This window comes from Felis catus, chromosome A3 (genome assembly GCF_018350175.1).
Source record: "Felis catus isolate Fca126 chromosome A3, F.catus_Fca126_mat1.0, whole genome shotgun sequence".
In the NCBI taxonomy this organism is placed as follows: Eukaryota; Metazoa; Chordata; class Mammalia; order Carnivora; family Felidae; genus Felis; species Felis catus.
The window spans coordinates 85,499,522-85,518,183 of NC_058370.1; the positions used below are offsets into that span (position 1 = coordinate 85,499,522).

The 18,662-nt window shown below is 40.8% G+C and overlaps 1 protein-coding gene across 2 annotated transcripts in view; it reads right to left on the bottom strand.

Annotated features, from left to right (window-relative positions):
- Nucleotides 1–17,743, bottom strand: part of PPP3R1 (protein phosphatase 3 regulatory subunit B, alpha) — a 68,002-nt gene extending 50,259 nt beyond the window's left edge. Inside the window, exon 1 of one of the 2 annotated variants that reach the window (XM_045054304.1) lies at nucleotides 17,291–17,743. Coding sequence is in view for 1 of the 2 variants with exons in the window: in XM_023251727.2 (XP_023107495.1) it covers nucleotides 17,291–17,293 (3 nt within the window). In the remaining variant the exon portion in view is untranslated. The remainder of the gene's footprint in view (nucleotides 1–17,290) is intronic. The other variant, XM_023251727.2, reaches the window with a different exon arrangement.
- Nucleotides 17,744–18,662: the final 919 nt, after the last annotated feature.

Sequence of the window (18,662 nt, forward strand, 5' to 3'; positions counted from 1 at the left end):
CTTTCAAATATGCAGTAGGGTATTATTAACTATAGTTGCCATGCTGTAGATCTCATGACTTACTTTATAACTAAAGTTTGTATACTTTGACCACCTTCACCTGTTTCATCCACCATCTCTTGCCTCTGGCAACTACCAATCTATTCTCTGTATCCATGAATTCAGTTTTTGGTTTTGTTTTTAAGATTCCACAGGTGAGATCATACAGTAATTTTCTTTATCTTATTTCACTTAGCATATTGCCCCCAATCCACATTGTTGCAGATGGATTCCTTTTTTTATGACAGTGATATTCCACCCTACACACACACACACACACACACACACACACACACACACACACACACACACACCATAGTTTCTTATCCATTCATCCATCCATCCATTAATAGACGCTTAGGTTGCTTTATGTCTTGGCTACCGTAAATGTTACAATGAACATGAGTGTACATACATCTTTCAGAGTTAGTGTTTTCATTTCCTTCAGATAAGTGCCCAGAAGTGGAATTGCTGGCTCATACAGTTCTATTTTTAATTTTTTGAGGAACCTCCATGCTGTTTTCTATAGTGGCTGCACCAACTTAACACCAATAGTGCACAAGTGTTCTCTTTCCTCCACATCCTCCACATCAAAACTTATTATTTGGCTTTTTAGTAAGAGCCATTCTAACAGGTGTGAAGTAATATCCCACTGTGGTTTTAATTTGCATTTCCCTGATGATTAGTGATGCTAAGCATCTTTTCATGTACCTGTTTTCCACCTGCATGTCTTCTTTGGAAAAATGTCTATAGAGATCCTCTGCCTATTTTTTAAATTGGACTGTCATTTTGCTACGAAGTTGTAGGATTCTTTATATATTGTGGATAATATCCCTTTATCAGATATATGATTTATTAATATTTTTCCCAGTCAGTAGGTTTCCTTTTCATTTTGTTGACAGTTTCCTTTGCCGTGCATGAGCTTTTTAGTGTGACAGTCCCACTTGTTCACTTTGTCTTTTGTTGCCTTTGCTTTTGCTGTCAAATCCAAAAAATCATCACCAAGACAGATGTCCAGGAGCTAAGTTCTCTTCCAGTTTTATGGTTTTACATTTAAGTCTTTAATCCATTTTGAATTGATTTTTGTATATGGTGTAAGATAGTGGTCCAGTTTCACTCTTTTGCATGTGCCTGTCCAGTTTTCTAAACATCATTTACTGAAGAGACCAGACCATCCTCTTCTCAATGTGTAGTCTTTGTTCCTTTGTCATAAATTAATTGACCATATATATGTATAGGTTATTTCTGGGATCTATATTCTGTTCCACTGATCTAGGTGTTTGTTTTTATGCCAATACCATTCTGTTCTGATTACCATAGCTTTTATGGGTTTGGTTTTTTAACATAATAGCTTTAGGGACCCCTTGGTGGGTCAGTCGGTGAAGTGTCCAACTCTTGATTTCAGCTCAGGTCATGATCCCAGCGTCGTGGGATCAAGCCCCGTGTTGGGCTCTGCGCTAAGCATGGGGTCTGCTTAAGATTCTCTCTCCCTCCCTCTGCCCCTCTCCCCTACTCACACACTCTAAAATAAATAGCTTTATACTGAAATATAATTAACATTCCATACAATTCACCCACCTGAAGTGGATGGTTTTTCGTAGAGTTGTGCGGCCATTACCACAATCAAATTCCTCACACTAAAAAGAATGCCCATATCCACTGACAGTCACTCCCCATCTCCCTGACTCATCCTACTAATCTACCTTCTGTTTTTACATACTTTCCCATTCCGAATACCACATATAAGTGCAACCATACAGTATGTATTCCATACTGGCTTCTTTTACTTAGAATATTTTCAAGGTTCATTCATGTAATACAGCAAGAATCAATACTTCATTTTTACTGCCAATAATGTTATATGGATATACCACAATTTATTTAATCTGTGTACATGTGGCCTGTTTCCATTTTTTTTTTTTTTTTGGCCATTATGAATAATACTGTATAAACATTCATATACAAGTTTTTTCTTTCATTTCTTGTGGATACTTGGGTATGGAATTATGAGGTTATATAACAACTCTATGTTTAATACGTTATAGAAATGTTTTATAAAGCAGCTACAACACTTACATCCCCACCAGCAATGTTATGAGGATTTTGATTTCTCCATATCCTCACCAACACTTATCTGGTCTTTCTGATTATAGCCATGCTTAGTGGGTATGAAGTGGTATCTCTTTTTGGTTTTGATTTGCATTTCTCTAGTGATATTGAGCATCTTCTCATGTGCTTATTGGACATGTGTTTATCTTCTCTGGAGAAATGTCTGCTCAAATCCTTTGCTCACTTTTTAGCTGGGTTTTTTATTGTTGAATTGTAAGACTTCTTTATATATTCTAGACAGAAGTCTCTTATTAGTCTATGAATTGTAAAAATTTATCCCATTCAGTGGGTTGTCTTTTCATTTCCTTGATGTTCTTTGAAGCATAAAAGTTAACTTTTATGATGTTCAATTTATTTTTCTTTTGATGTTTGCACTTTTAGAAAGAATTTGCCACCTGTGTTTGTATACTAAGGGTTTTTTTTTTTTTGTAACACAGCCATGCTCATTTGTTGTGTATTATCTATAGCTGCTTCAAGCTACAATGGCAGTTTAGTAGTTGCAAAAGACTGTATGGCGCCCACAAAGCCTAAAATATTTACTGTCTGGTCTTTTACTGGAAGTTTTCCAACTTGTTCCTTCACTTGAGGCGGCTGCTGCGCAAGGCAAGTGATATCCTTGGTAAGGAAGCAGAATTTTGATTAGGGTAACCTAGGTACAAAAAATACTTTTGTGAAGAGGCTGACAACACAGGGTTATAGCCATGTATTGGTGAGGGAAGAAATACAGTATTAACATCAGAAACCAGATATAATTTCACTGCCTACAATCCCATCAGTAATCAGTGACTTCTGTTCAGAGCACCAAATAAAATACTGAGCTTGTTTTTATTACATAAGGCCTAGTGATGGAAGGTAAGCTAGGGACAATTTATAAGATCTGCCTTGAAGGAAGGTGGTCAAAAGGCACAAAGGTCTTTTTTTTGGTATGTAAGAAACCTGGAAAATACAATGGAACTTAAGAAAAAATCTGTAATGAGACTTGGAACCTAATAAAAAGAGACACTTGAGGGGCGCATGGGTGGCGCAGTCGGTTAAGCGTCCGACTTCAGCCAGGTCACGATCTCGCAGTCCGTGAGTTCGAGCCCCGCGTCGGGCTCTGGGCTGATGGCTCAGAGCCTGGAGCCTGTTTCTGATTCTGTGTCTCCCTCTCTCTCTGCCCCTCCCCCGTTCATGCTCTGTCTCTCTCTGTCCCAAAAATAAAAAATAAATTAAAAAATGTTGAAAAAAAAAAAAAAAAGAGACACTTGAGAAAGTGCTCCCTGCTTTTTTTTCCTTCAGGCATATGCTGGTATATGAAATTGTGGCGGTCCTCTTTGGACAAGTGGACCTTTAATGTGATCTTGACCTATGTCCCTGATAAACTGGATGAACTGCTGAAACACTCTGTTAACTCTGATTCTGGGCTTCTCATTTTGTGAATTAGTACATTCCTTATTATTTGGGACACATTTAGTTGGGTGGGTATTCTGTTACTTATACCCAACACTCTGATACATTTTCTACTTTGTTAATGAGTACTTAATGGACAGAGGCTGCACAGAAATCAGAATGAAGTGATTATGAAACCCAGACCTGCTAAGAATACTACAGACTAGTTTTTAGTAGTTTGATTTTCCTTTTACACTTTTTTGATGTTTATTTGTGAGAGAGAGAGAGAAAGAGACAGAGTATAGGTGGAGAAGGGGCAGAGAGAGGGAGACACAAAATCTGAAGCAGCCTCCAGGCTCTGAGCTGTGGGGCTCAAGCTCACAAACCACGAGATCATGACCTGAGCGGAAGTCAGACACTTAACCAACTGAGCCACCCTTTAGTAGTTTGATTTTTTAAACTTTAAACAGTATTTTGCACTTTATCAAGCACCTTAATAATTATCTTACTCAGTACCCACAAGAACTCTTAATCAGTCAGTCTGGTGGCCACTTTACAAATAGTGTGTGTGTGTGTGTGTGTGTGTGTGTGTGTGTAAATTCAGCATACTCCATTAGAGGTCTTCCAATTTATATCTCAACAGTGTTCCACCACACCATATTATGTTCCATAACATCAAATAAAATTCACTGAAAGCAACATAACAACAAAATGACGACAGTCTTCTTTCAGTACTTAATTGTCTGACATTATACAACTTTATTCTAGGAGTAATATGACCAGAATAAAATGTCCAAATAGCTGCTACATGTCAAATTCAAACTGGACAAGCAGAGTGACCAGAAGAAATCTAGCACCTTATAATAGCTCTACTGAAACCTGTGTGTGTGTACATATACATACACATACACACACAATTGTATTGTATTATCATTTTTTCCTCCACGTGCCTGACTCAATCTATGCTATGGAATCTTTAGAGCTATGTATTTTTTCCTTCATTTTTGTCCCTAACGCTATGTTTGATATATGCAGTGGGCAAACACAGAAGTTCGCTAAATTAAGAAATCAAAGATCTAGAACGGGAGTCTCAGTTTATCAGCTGTTCTAGAATACACTTAGTACAAAAATGTTATGGTAAATCAACTTACGTAAACAAAAACACTATTTATAAATTGAGTCTCCTTTATTTATGGAAAAGTCTACTTACCATTTAACAAATGAAATAACATACTCACATCCAACTGATAATTTACTCAGATACACAAAAAAACTCTTGAAGCATAAAAGAAGTCCTGTAACTTTCAGAATCAATAGTATCCTTCAGTAGCTTCCCCACCGTGCTAATGCACTTAAGCATAGGACTTTCAAATACCTCCACAGACCTAGACAATAAATATAACTAACCCAGCTGCACCTCTGCTGGCTTCCCAAGCCAGCAAGCAAAGTGTCTATTTACCTATCCACCACTTACACTTACATTCTATGAGAGATACTACAATGGGAACAGGCTTTACAAAGATGAATAAAAATGCATCCCCTGCTTTAGAGGAGGCCACAGTTTAGGGGAGGCATTAAACACAATGAAATATGGCATATACTATTATGAAAGGTACTTACAAATGGCCATTAATTGCCTGAGGGAGTTGGTAAAGTTTTCACCCAATGCCATTGCAACAGAATCTTGATATTTGCCAGAAAAAGGAGAAGCACAGTGTAGATGAAAGAAAAAATATATACAAAGGCACCAATAAGTTAAAAAAAAAAAAAAAAAAAAAAAGATGAGACACTTGAGAATCAAGTAACCTGACTCGATTATAGCATAAAGATGGCTAGAAACAATGATCAGAACATGAGTGGCATTCAAAGGAATTTAAAATTTTAATAAAAGAAGAGGTAGCATTGACTTTCAAATAAGGCAGTGACACTGGATTTCCTTTTCAGAAGAAAAACTCTGGTGGCAACTCTGGAAGACAGAATGAAGAAGGAAGAAACTATAGGCAAAAACATCAAAGCATTATGGTGGCTATGGAAATAGTCCACATGAACTATAAATGAAATTCCAACAATGCCAGGGGCAATGGGGATAAAGAAGGTGATTCAAGAGGCATTTGGGGGATTCTAAATGGGAAGACAGGTTTGTTATAACATGATACTGATGCTCCTGAAAAAACTTCATGCTCTTAAAACTACGATTAAAAATAACATGGCTTGGGGCACCTGGGTGACTCAGTCAGTTAAGCGCCTGCCTTTGGCTCAGGTCATGATATCACGGTTTGTGGGTTCAAGCCCTGCATCGGGCTCTGTGCTGACAGCTCGGAGCCTAGAGCCTGCTTCGGATTCTGTGCTTCCCTCTCTCTCTGCCCCTCCCCTGCTCATGTTCTCTCTCTCTCTCTCAAAAATGAATAAACATTAACACAAAAACAAAAACAAAAAAACATCGCTTGGGGCACCTGGCTGGTTCAGTCATTAGAGCATGTGACTCAATCTCAGAGTCATGAGTTCAAGCCCCATGCTCGGCAAAAAGCTTACTTAAAATAAACAAACAAATAAACAAAACGGCTTAAGGAAAACAGAGTTGGAAGCAGACACTCAAAACCTATGCAATTAGAGTACCAACAAAACCAACAAAAATCCTAATTAAGCATAAAGATGTGCTAACTAATAAGTATGGGACTTTAAAAAAATTTTTTAAATTACATTTATTTATTTTTGAGAGACAGAGTAAGACAGCACACAAGCAAGGTAGGGGCAGAGAGAGGAGACCCAGAATCCAAAGCAGGCTCCAGGCTCCGAGCTGTCAGCACAGAGCCCGAGGCAGGGCATGAACACACGAACCGTGAGATCATGACCTGAGTCGAAGTCGGACGCTTAACTGACTGAGCCACCCAGGCACCCCAGTATGGGACTTTTAAGAGGTACAGATGAGCCTGGGTGGCTCAGTCAGTTAAACATCTGACTTCAGCTCAAGTCATGATCTCACGGTTTGTGGGTTCGAGGCCCCATCGGGCTCTGTGCTGACAGTTCACAGTCTGGATCCTGCTTCAGATTCTGTGTCTCCTCTCTCTCTGCCCCTCCCCCACTTGTGCTCTCTCTCAAAAAAAAGGAAAAAGCATTAAATTTTTCTAAAATAAAGGTACAGATGAAAGTAACAGAAAAAAGTGTTAAGAAGGGGTATCTGAAACTAAGTTATAGAAACAAAAGAAAAATGCACAAACATCTGGAGGAACTGTGCAGTAAATTCTTCCAACATAGATAAATGGCCTAACTGAGTCATGAGGAAGAATGTGGGCTGTATGGATAGTATACATTATTCTTTGTTGGCTCACTACTTTTAGCTTTGTTGGTGTGTTTTGGATTCAGCTGTCACTGCTTGACGGCACAAAGTATTAACATGCTGGGAACATTATAAATACGTTTTCCTCTTTATCAGTAATAGTATGTGAACTCAACAGGAATGCCTCAAGTAAGTAACTGAGTAAGTAACAGCCTCCCACCCCCACAGGTCAGGCCACATGTTTCTATGTTCTACTACTCTTAGCACAGGCTGCAACTGAGAACTGCTTAAGACTTTAGTAGTAAAGGGGAGAAGAAGGTATGCCAGGTTTCCGGCCAGGAGTGAATGAATTGATAATTGTTTCCAATAAGAAAAATTAGGGAATAATGGAAGCATGAATAGGAAGACAATAATGAATGTGGTTTTAGTTATGATGAGTTGAGGTGACTTACACACACCTTTATTTAGAGTGAATATCCTATAAGCAGTTAGATCCTTAGACTGAACAGAAAAGAATGACGCAGGCTGAAGATATGAATCATCACTACGTAAGAGATGATGCAACTTTGAAAATAAACAAAGAATTTATGCATTCACTCAATTCACCCGTTCAACAAATATTTATTAAATTCTTATAATATGGAGGAATCTATGCTGGCAGCTGGCATAATATAGGAACGTGGTGTGACCTGCCATGGGGGTGGGAGGCTCAGTCACTTACTTGAGGGACTTTTGTGGCATTCCAAACATAGCCGATGCAAAAAGCTCTGACAGTAGTAACAAACAGACAGCAGAATAAACCTAGCATACAATACTTAATAAAACGTAACAAGACCAAGTTGTTGGAGCATGGAGCAAAAGCAGGAACATGGTGAAATAAGCAAAGTAAGCAATAGGCAGAACCTATCGAGTCTCTGAGCTATGTTAAGGCTGTGTTAATCCTATGATATATAGGATTTTAAATGGGAAAGTGATACAATCAATACTTAGAGGGCCTTGGACCAAACCCAGATGAAAAGCTAGCAACAAAGATTAAAAATGGTCGGAGACGCAGAACAGCAACTAGCAGAAAATGTCACGGAAGCCAAAAAAGGAAAGAACTCCCAAGAGTTTCCAACAAGTTCCAACGTTACAAAGAAGCCAAGTACAAAGAAGAACCAAATACATTTAATGAGTACCAATTGGATTTCCAGACACTCATTATTGTCACAATTTGAGGTGTTCTTAATTCCCAATTTACACTACTAAATAAGGTTGAGAGCTTATGGTGTTTGTTCAAGGTCACATAGCTAATGAATGGCAGAACCAGAATCCAAATTCAAATCTTTCTAACTCCAAATCTCATGCTGGTAATTAGATTACTGCCAACATAATAACTTTCAGTGAAATGCAGATACGTAATCATTCTAGACCAGTGCTATCTAATAAAACTTTCTGCTCTGCAATGACATAAACATTCTATATCTGCACAAATGTAGTAAAAACTAGCCACAAGTAGCCACTAAGTATTTTTAATGTAGCTACTGTGACTAAAGAACTAAATTTATAATTTTATTTTATCTTAATTCATTTTAATTAAAATTTTAATAGTCCCATGTGGCTAGTAATTTGGACATCACAGGTCTAGACTGTAGTGTACTGAAAAACAAGAAAATGAGCAAATAGTCAAGAAGTATGATGACAGAGTGACAGCCAAACAGAAAAGCAGAGCGTAAATATATCTGTTCATAAATTTCATTATTTACTTGAAAAAGATTATGAGTTAGTTTATAATTCATAAAATTGTATTTGTTAGGAAAACAATTTTAACACAAATAGATTTAAAATCACAGATTTCCCTTACTACCTACTCGCACTTTTCTTTCCTGACATTAACAATTTCTATTAAAGACTGCCTTACAAGTAAATAATACCCCAGGATGCTGGCTTACTGCACACCTATAATAGGAGATTGGTTGTGGCATCAGACTCAGGTAGATAGGACAAAAAAAAATCAGCCCTAAAACTAGACAGATTAAGGATAAATAAAAGTGCTAACAGCTCCATTAAAGCCAATGGTAGGTTGCTATGCTTCACTACCTTGTACCTAGGTTTTAAAATGCATACCTAATTCTCACACACAAAAATACTCTGTATTATTTACAAAGGACGAAAGAGACCTGGTTAGAGTACAGATAAATTTAATTATGCTACAAAAACAATTCAAAGTATCATCTCACAGAAATGTTTCTTGGGATAGCAACAGATTATCAACACAGCCCTCCTTATGATACACCTAATAAAGGGCTTTAACTGACAAAACAAAACTCTGAGGAAGGAACTTGTAAGAACCTACGGGTCGCTGCGTTTTCAATGCTAAATTTTAAAGGATTTCTGGTGCGCCCGGGTAGCTCAGTGGGTTAAGCGTCCGACTTCGGTTCAGGTCATGATCTCGCGGTCCGTGAGTTCGAGCCCCACATCGGGCTCTGTGCTGACGGCTCAGAGCCTGGCGCCTGTTTCAGATTCTGTGTCTTCCTCTCTCTCTGACCCTCCCCCGTACATGCTCTGTCTCTCTCTGTCTCAAAAATAAATAAACGTTAAAAAAAATTTTTTTTTTAAAATAAATAAAAGATTTCTTATAGAAATCTTCAAGTGTTAAAAACATTTTTATAGTACAGGATTATCAAAACCAAAGACAAAACCCAAAAACATACAGTAATCACATCTCGAAATTTACTCCTGTGCCAGATCTACACATTAACTGTCAACTCATAATCACAAAAAGGGTATGGGAGTTCAAGGAGAAAATTCAGAAAAGAGAGTAGATGTGGGCTGCTGAAGAGAAGGTTTATTTGGAAGTATAAAAGTGAGCAAGTAATTTTAATCTGGCAAACTTGAAATAAAATACATGCTTTATAGACTACATTTTGGAGGTCATTTTCTTGTTTTAATTAAAAAAAAAAAATGTTATCCTGGGGCACCTTGGTGCCTCAGTTGGTTAAGCATCCAATTCTTGGTTTCAGCTCAGGTCATGGTCTCACGGTTTGTGAGTTCAAGCCCCACGTCAGGCTCTGTGCTGATGGCATAGAGTCTGCCTGGGATTCTCTGGCTCTGGCTCTCTCTGCCCCTCCCCTGCTCACTCTCTCTCAAAAATAAAGTTAAAAAAAAAAAAAAGAAAGAAAGAAATTGTTACCCATTTAGTTAATGCTTATTAACAAGGTGATAAGTAGAAAAAATAAGTACAAAAAAATGTTCTGGTAAAATATTTTCTCGCGGGGCCTGGCTAGCTCAGTCAGAACATATGCTCTTGATCTCAGGGTTGTGAGTTCAATTCACACTGTGTGTAGAGATTACTTTCAACCTCAATCATTACAAAATCGCTGATTAAAAAACTACACTGAATTGTTTTTGAGTCAGTGCTTAACTGAAATACAGTTAAAAACCTTGGAATGACATTGTAAGGAGTAACTAGACCATGGTATCGTTAAAATCTCTTTAATTATGAAATAGTAATAAATCCATACACTGCCGTGGGTTGAAAAAAATACCAAAAAGTTCCATTTTGGAAAAGTATACAAGAAACTTAACAGTGATCAATACAAGCAAAAGAGGTGCCCAGAAAAGGCTCACTTGCCGTTTATACCTTTCAGTATAATTTGAATTTTTAAGCAAATGTATTAATAGTGTCCTCAGAACTTTAAAAAAAAATTAAGACTATCAATCTACAACTAGATATAGCCCTTATATAAAATCTGAACTCAGAGGGGGCGCCTGGGTGGCGCAGTCGGTTAAGCGTCCGACTTCAGCCAGGTCACGATCTCGCGGTCCGTGAGTTCGAGCCCCACGTCAGGCTCTGGGCTGATGGCTCGGAGCCTGGAGCCTGTTTCCGATTCTGTGTCTCCCTCTCTCTCTGCCCCTCCCCCGTTCATGCTCTCTCTCTGTCCCAAAAATAAATAAAAAACGTTGAAAAAATCTGAACTCAGAAAAATGGTTCCTTTTAGACCTATGTAATTTCATCAGAAGTTATTAAAACAAAGGCTGACAGGTGCGCCCGGGTAGCTCAGTCGGTTGAGCTTCTGACTCTTGATTTTTGGCTCAGGTCATGATCTCACAATTCGTGAGATAGAGTCCCATGTTAGGCTCCATGCCGTCATTGCAGATGGGGCCTCCTTGGGATTCTCTCTCCCTCTCTCTCTGTCCCTCCCCTGCTCGTGCACTGACACACTCTTCTCTCTCTCTCTCCCTCTGAAAATAAATAAACTTAAAAAAAAAAAAAAAAAAAAAGACTGACAAAGTACTAACCTCTTTTCTTGTTAATACTCCAATTTCCTAGATCCATTCCCTAGGTCACCGACTCACTGGTGCTCTCTCCTGGGTCCACTTACTATTTAACAACATTTACTTAATACCCTATTAACTGCATATCAAATCTCCCCAAATAACTATTATAATCCTTTTCCATACTCCTCACCCTCAATCTCACCCCATTTGCCTAGCCTTAATCTCAACTTCAGATGATCTTGCCTCAAACTATCTCAAATTACTGAGATGATTTAGGTCATACCACATGAACTCCATTATTAAAACAAATCTGTTGCCATGGCCTACTTTCCTCACTCTGATTTTTTTCCCCTCTTTTGATGTCCCTCCTTTCCCTTTATCCCTCCCCTCTTCTTTCTGCCACTTCTAGGACTCATTCCATTAATCATCCCTTCTTAGAGCTCCCTCACCTGGCTTCTCTTCTAATTCTAAAGAACACCAACATCTGCTATCCTAAATAGACTACATCCCAACTGTAAACCACTGAAATTAACTTTTCTTTGTCCTTTTTTTCATAAATGTCTCAAAAAAGGAACACTCATTGCCTCCATGGTCTCATCAGCACTTACTCCTTTACGCCACTTACTCATTTACATATTCCTTCTAACACTACTTAATATCTGGTATATACCAAGTATCTGTAATCTTAAAGACAAGGCCTCTGCATTCTTAGAGTTTACGTTTCCTTACAATCTTATTTTCATCACCCAGATTTTAACTGAAGTTACTTAGAGATTATGACCTCTATTAACAGTTTTATTAACACTCCCTTAATCTCCTTTTCCTATACCTCCTAGGCAGAGAATGTGCATTTCTGACAAGATCCCAGATGATGTTGATGCAGCTAGTTCAAGATCCACGTACTAAGAATCACTGTTCTAACATATGTTACCTCTTCCTACCTTTAGAATACCAAGCTTCTTCTATCCTAGACCATGATATCTATGTGGCAGGCAGTGTTAATGTTTCACAGCACTGTATCCTAACGAACTTAGAATCTTGCAACATAGCATTCCAAGCATTGATTACCAAATGAGGAGAGAATAAATGAGGAGAGATAAAACAAGTCATACCAACAAACTGGAAGTTTCTTGAGGACAGGGACAGCATTTCTCATATACCCCTAGAATATGAAGAACTGAATCTTACCCTAGTAGGTGTTCAATAAATATTTGCTGAACGGATACCACTATCATCTATCCAGTCACCCAAGCCAGAAGCCACACAGGGTTCATCCCTTTCCTTACCCACAATCCAACAGTCACCAAGTCCTATCTTCTGCTCCTAAAATGTCTCATACTTGGTCTCTCCTCTCCATTTGCACTGCTCCTACATTATTTTTGAGTCCTTACTTCTCACATGAATTACTGTAATAATTTCTTAATTGGTCCCCGTACCTATATTCTTTTATTCTACTTTATTATCCACATGGCTACCAGACTAATCTCTCTAAAAAAGTAAATGAGACAATGTCATTCTTAAAAATAATAGCTTCCCACTGGCTTTAGGGAAAAAAAATGTTAACTCCTTCATATGATATGCAAGCCCCTCCATGGTCTTGCCTCAATCTACCTGACCACCCTCTTTCTCCTTTCCACCCTAATCCTCTACCCTCCAACCAGGCTAAACAGGCTTGCATATCTTATGGCTTTAAACATAATACTCTAAGCAGACCACCTCTCCCACTGGCTAAATACACATCCTTTGACTCTGCTCAGACACCATCTCTCCCAGGAAGCTTCCTCTGAGGGACATTCATCTCATTGCCTCATCCTCATCCCAGTTTAGATTAAGCCTCTCCCCTGCCATGTATTTTTACTTAAAGATTTTAAAGTAATCTCTACACCCAGTGTGGGGCTCAAACTACAACCTGGAGATCAAGAGTCACATGCTCCACTGACTGACGCAGCTGGGTACCCCTCCCCTGCTATGTACTCTTAAGCATCCCCAACTTTAGTTTGTTAATAGCATGTCACCATGCATAATTGTCTTGTTTATTCCACTTGATTAAGTTCCTTGGAAATTACAATTATGTCTTATGTTTATACAGCCAGTATGAGGTATGTCAACAAATACTCAACTAAAATTTAAATAAAAACATTCCTTGCTATTTTCTAAATAGTTGCTCTGAAAAGTTAGCATATTTCAGAATTACCTAAAAAGCTGTAAAATCTAGACTGCTTGGCCCCATCCCTAGAGTTTTGAATTCAGCTGGTCCAGACTAGGGCCTGACAAATTCCCAGATGATGCTACTGGCCCAAGAACCACATTTTGAATACTAGTGTTCCAAATATATGTTTTCTCTTCCTTTCTCCAGGATTTAAAGAGTCTTTTCCTTGATGCCTCCAACTCTGCCTACTGCAATCTTAATAACCTTTTTAATCCCAGCTCAATTGTCACCTGATTCATAAAACTTTCCCTATCCCAGAAGAAACTGATCTTGCTCTTTCCTCAATTTCTATCAGGCTTTGTATTATTCATATAACTAGAGCTACCTTTTCACACCTACTAGCATTGTCTACTGTTATAGGCGAAAATGACAGTAAGAAACCTGCCTTAATCATTTTAACATCCTCAACAACCAAGCACAGTAACCAATGAACATGAGACAAAATCTACAAGTACTCGTGATATGAATGAATCCTGTTGCTTGCCCAGACTCTGGGCCCATGGTCAGTCTGACTCACTTAACCCTCCTTGCCCAAGCTGACTTCCTTATACTGCCTTGTACTTTTGCTTGCCTTACTACCTATGACAGATGCTTCAACCTTCCCACACTTGTCTGTCCCTTGCACTGCTTTGCCAACTGACCCTTAGCTTCTTTACCTTGCAATCTGCACCTTTTCAATTTTCTCATCCACTGTGGGACATAATGAGCAGAGAAATTTTCTCCTCATGACTGATGTCAGTTTTAATTCTGCTGACCATAAGACAGGTTGCTTGCTTTGCTGTTGAAGTAGCCTTTGTCACAGAATTAGAGTGTGTCGTGTGCAACTCTAAGTGCAGGTATCGTAGACAGCAATAAATGTTTTAAGTTCTATTTATACATTGTAGAGATGATTTTAATAAGTTTAAAAACACAACAATAGGGGCACCTAGGTGGCTCAGTCGTTTGAGCGTCTGACTATTGATATCGAGTCAGGTTGTGATCTCATGGTAGTAAGATCAAGCCCCTAGTGGGGCTCCATGCTGAGAGTGGTCCTGCTTGGGATTCTCTCTCTCCCCCTCTACCCTGCTCTTTCTCTCTCTCTCAAATAAATTAACATTTTTAAAAAACACAGAGATATAAAAAGGTCATTTACAAGATTTAAGGTTTCCCAAGAAACAAAATTTAAAAGAAAAGCCAATTACGCACTATATTCATATATGCATCCAAAATAAAATCCTATTTTTAAATTATCCTAAGTACATGGTAAGAAAAACTATTTCTGATACATGAAAAGTTAACGAAGTTTCTAAAAATGCCCTTAAAAATTTACTCCTCCAAAAACTTTTCAATCCCACAGACCTAAACACTCTATTTTAACATTTAATTCTTTTTACATTCCTCTGCATGCCATTAACACTGAAGTACTCTATTTAAATACACATGCCCACCTATAGAAAAAATGAAGTTATCTATTTATGTATTTCTATAAACAAATATTTATTTTACCATAGACAACTGACCAGTAAGGGAAAATTCCTAGAAGCACAGTACTCAAGTGTGTGTGTGTTGTGTATATAAAATCTTCATCCCGTCTGGATGCTCAACAGTTTAAAATTCAAAAAGAGGTGAAGGGAGGGAAAGACTGAACTCTTAGGCAAAGAAGAAATAAAGTATATTTAATGTAGCAACTAAAATAAATACCTGTCAGAAAGGATTGTTGATAGGTTCAATCCAATCTTTTTACCTTCTCCTTACTTGAATTAATCAGTGATATTTATAAGTTAATTCCTAAATTAAAACCCACTGACAAAACTGTAAACAGGTTCATGATACTCAGTAAGAGTTATAATAAAGTTTTCCAAAGGGAGTGAAAATTTTCAGAACTTTATACTCCATTAACTAGAACAGTGAACCAGATCACTCCAAAGCCCAATTTATTTGAGCTAATTAATATCCTATATAGCAGAATTCAGCTATAGGTATCGTCTTGACACTTTCAAACCAGTGCTACTACATTCAACAGACCAAAATAATCCTAAAGTTGGGAGGCCTCTGTCACAACAAATTAACTAGGTCTTGAAATGGAATTGAGAGAATGGCAGACTAAAAGAACCAAGAGTAAATCAGAAAATAAATACTAAAGAGGAAACTAGAAAGAGGGAAATAATCACCTATAAGAAAACATCATAAAATAAATCTTAAGATTTTTAAAGATAAGAAAACACTGAGTACCAGGAAAGTAAATTTAAGAACAAAAAAAGGGGGAGAGGAGGTTCCTGAGGGGACACACTACAGAAAACAAGCAAGCAAGCAAGCAAACTACTTGGAAAACAGCGCATTCTGATATATAATACACAAGCAACAAAAAGCTGGATCGTTATTCCTCACAATGAAACGCAGGTAAAAACATCCACTGCAATGGCCAAAGATCTTCAAGATCCTGACCGTCAAGCAAAATATATGTATAAGGAAGTGGTATTAAAGCACTAACGTGCAATTCCTAACTCCAAAAAACTATGGCAACAAAAAGACTGCTCTATGAAGGGCCTTGATCTAAGCTGCTTTCTGTAGTAGTCTGGAAAAACCTAAGTTTTGTAACTTTGACGGCCAAAGTTGCCTCTGAGCAGCCTCCCAAGTTGGCAGGGAAAATTTTCCTCTATATATATCAAAATCACTAATCATTTAAGTCTGTTCTTAATCTGGATTTTAAGTACACTGAAAAGTGCACTTCATCTTTTGCCCTGTATTTTCAATAAAAGCTGACTTGAATTTTCTAGTCTCACTCTGTCCCCTCACAATCACACCAAACTGATGTTAAGTTGCAATCAACTGAATTTCTCTCTTCACTAATCCACCGCTCCATTTTCAAATACTTGATTTCTACATACGGGGTGAAATACAATACAAGAAATTACCCAACGTCAAACAATCGGTCTAAAAATCTTCTGACAACTGTTTGAAGACTTCCAGAAAAAGTGTAGCCACCAAATTCCACGTCTGAATATCTTACATGGAAAAGCACCGCGAACTTTAACTACTACGTATACAGTTCGTGATTGCAAAGAGGAAACGACAGCGGCTACCCGGAGCAAGAGAACCGGTAAGGTAACAGGCTAAAAGGGCGTCGTTGATTTCTTGGCCACGGTGACAGAGGCGGGAGACACACCCCTAGCGTCGGCTTGAAACACTACAGCAATGAATTCTACCTAGGGATTAATGTGAGGGTAAGGAAAGACAAATTTAAATCGCCATGATTCAAAAACAACCACCACAAGAGACAGAGACTTACGACGGTAACAAAGAAAACGAAAAACCCTTGACAGTAAGGAAGCTTTAAAAACAAGTATCTCCATTTATCAAAGACCGAGCAGGACTACGTTTTCATGAATATACACCTTGGACCTTTCCGGTTCGCCAGTGCAAAGAGAAAAGCAGCAGCGAAAGGAGCCCCCATAAGGCTGCAAACAGCAGCAAAATACTAACAGAAAAGGGGAGAAGGGGCAGGATTCCTGCCAAGGCTCACTGTTTGAAAATGGAGTGGGATAAAGAACAGCTCTGGAGAGAAAGTGGGTCTTACATAAAAAGCCATTTACCACATATTATTTCCCCAGGATTCTGGAATATGCCAGAACTTGAAGGAGCGAGTCGGGGGCGGGGGGGGTGGTGGTGAAAGGGGGTCTCCACGTGGAGGAGGGTCCTGAGGGAAGTAACGCGGGGCGACGAAGGGCCAGGACCAGGCCCATGGGCCGGGAGGAGGGGGTCGAGGCCCGGACGGACTCCAGACGACCGCGGGGGGTAGGGGCGGAGGGGCGCCCCGCAGAGGCTGGGGGGTGGCCCTGTCAAGCAGCCGGCCCACCGCCCCCCGCCGGCCGCCAACGCACCCGGGCCGCTGAGGGCTCTCTCGGACCCGCCGCGGCACCAGCCTGCCTGGGTCTCTCGAATTTTCCACCGGGGGAAGCCGGCCGGGGGCGTCGGGGCTCGCCCCCGCCCCCGTCCCTGAAAGCGGCGAGCGGAGGAGAGATGGTGCATAGGGGAAGCAAAGGTCTCACCATTTTGCTGGGCAGTCGGCGGCTGGCGCGGGGGGAGAAGAGTGTCGGCGTTCAGAAGGGCTCCCGCAGGAAGCGGCGGCGGCCCAGCTGGGCTGGGGCGGCTGCGGCCCTCGGGACGCCCGAGGGGAGGGGAGGCGGCGCCGCGGGGCCCGCGCCGGCCGGGTGACTGGGCACGCGGGAGCGGGCGGGGAAGAAAAGAAATTAAGGTCGAGATTCAGAGACGGAGAGAGCGGGGAGGAGAGATGGCGAAAAAGGGGAGAGACAGAGAAGCAGAGAGGAGGGGAAGAAGGGGGAGAGGGGGCCAGGCGGCTCGAGGGCTGCAACCTAAACTCGCGCGGGAGCCGTGACGGACTCACTGCAGTGGCTCGCGCTGACCCGCAACCTCAAGGCACGAAAAAGGGGGAGGGCGGAGAGGGAGGGGAAAGCGGAGCGCAGCGGGGCGGAGGGCGGGGGCGCGCGCGGAGCCGGCGGCGGGGGCGGGGCTTCCGCGAGCGGCGCACATCCGGGAACCCGCGAGCCGGCTCGGCGGTGGCCGCCGGGGTGCTCTGGCGAGCTCTGGTTGGGGAGCGCGGAGCGTGCGACCACGTACTACCCTCCGCCCGCCGCTCTTTGCGTGCGGTGCGGGGGGAGGACGGGGGCGCGGACGTCGGTGACGTCGCGTGGCGGAGCCCTTCCTGTCATGTGGCTGGAGGCGGGCAGGTGGGGGGGGGAGGCTGGGTCGGGAGGAGGAGGAAATGCAAGGGTACAGTGAGAGGGAGGAAATGCAAGGGGTGCGCGAGCTCCGGGAGAAGGCGTACTTGGATCCAGGAGTAGGATCCTCGTGGGGGAGGAGGAGCAGATGAGCGGCCTTAAGGTGTCAGAGCCACCCAGACACTGCACCAAAAAAAAAAAAAAAACCCGAAAGAAAGAAAAAAAGAATCCAAGCCCTAGAGGGAATCGGTTTACTCGGGAAGACTTTATTTATCAGTGTACCGGTTTGGACCCACTACAAAATTGCTCGGCCCATCTAGAGTGTTGTCACCCCGGTGCAGCACCCGCAGGCCCACACCCTAGTATGAGCTGGCAGGGTCAGGAGCCAGGTTGGAAAGACAGGGAACAAGAGCCAAAGCTGACTACAGCTTGAGGATTGGGGATCCGTAAGACAGCCGAGTAGAAGGACTGCTTCCCACTCCCGCGAAGACTTCCTTACCCAGCTCTGTGGTTTCCTTAAACCCTCCAAGCTGCCGTTTGACGGGGTGCCCAGTGTTTGTTTTTGAAACACGTTCGCAAATAGATCGCCCACTTATCCCTTTTGTGGGACTATATCGACTTTGGTGAATATTACCATTCCCAGAAAATTCAGACTTTAATGGAAAATGGAGTATTGAAGAGC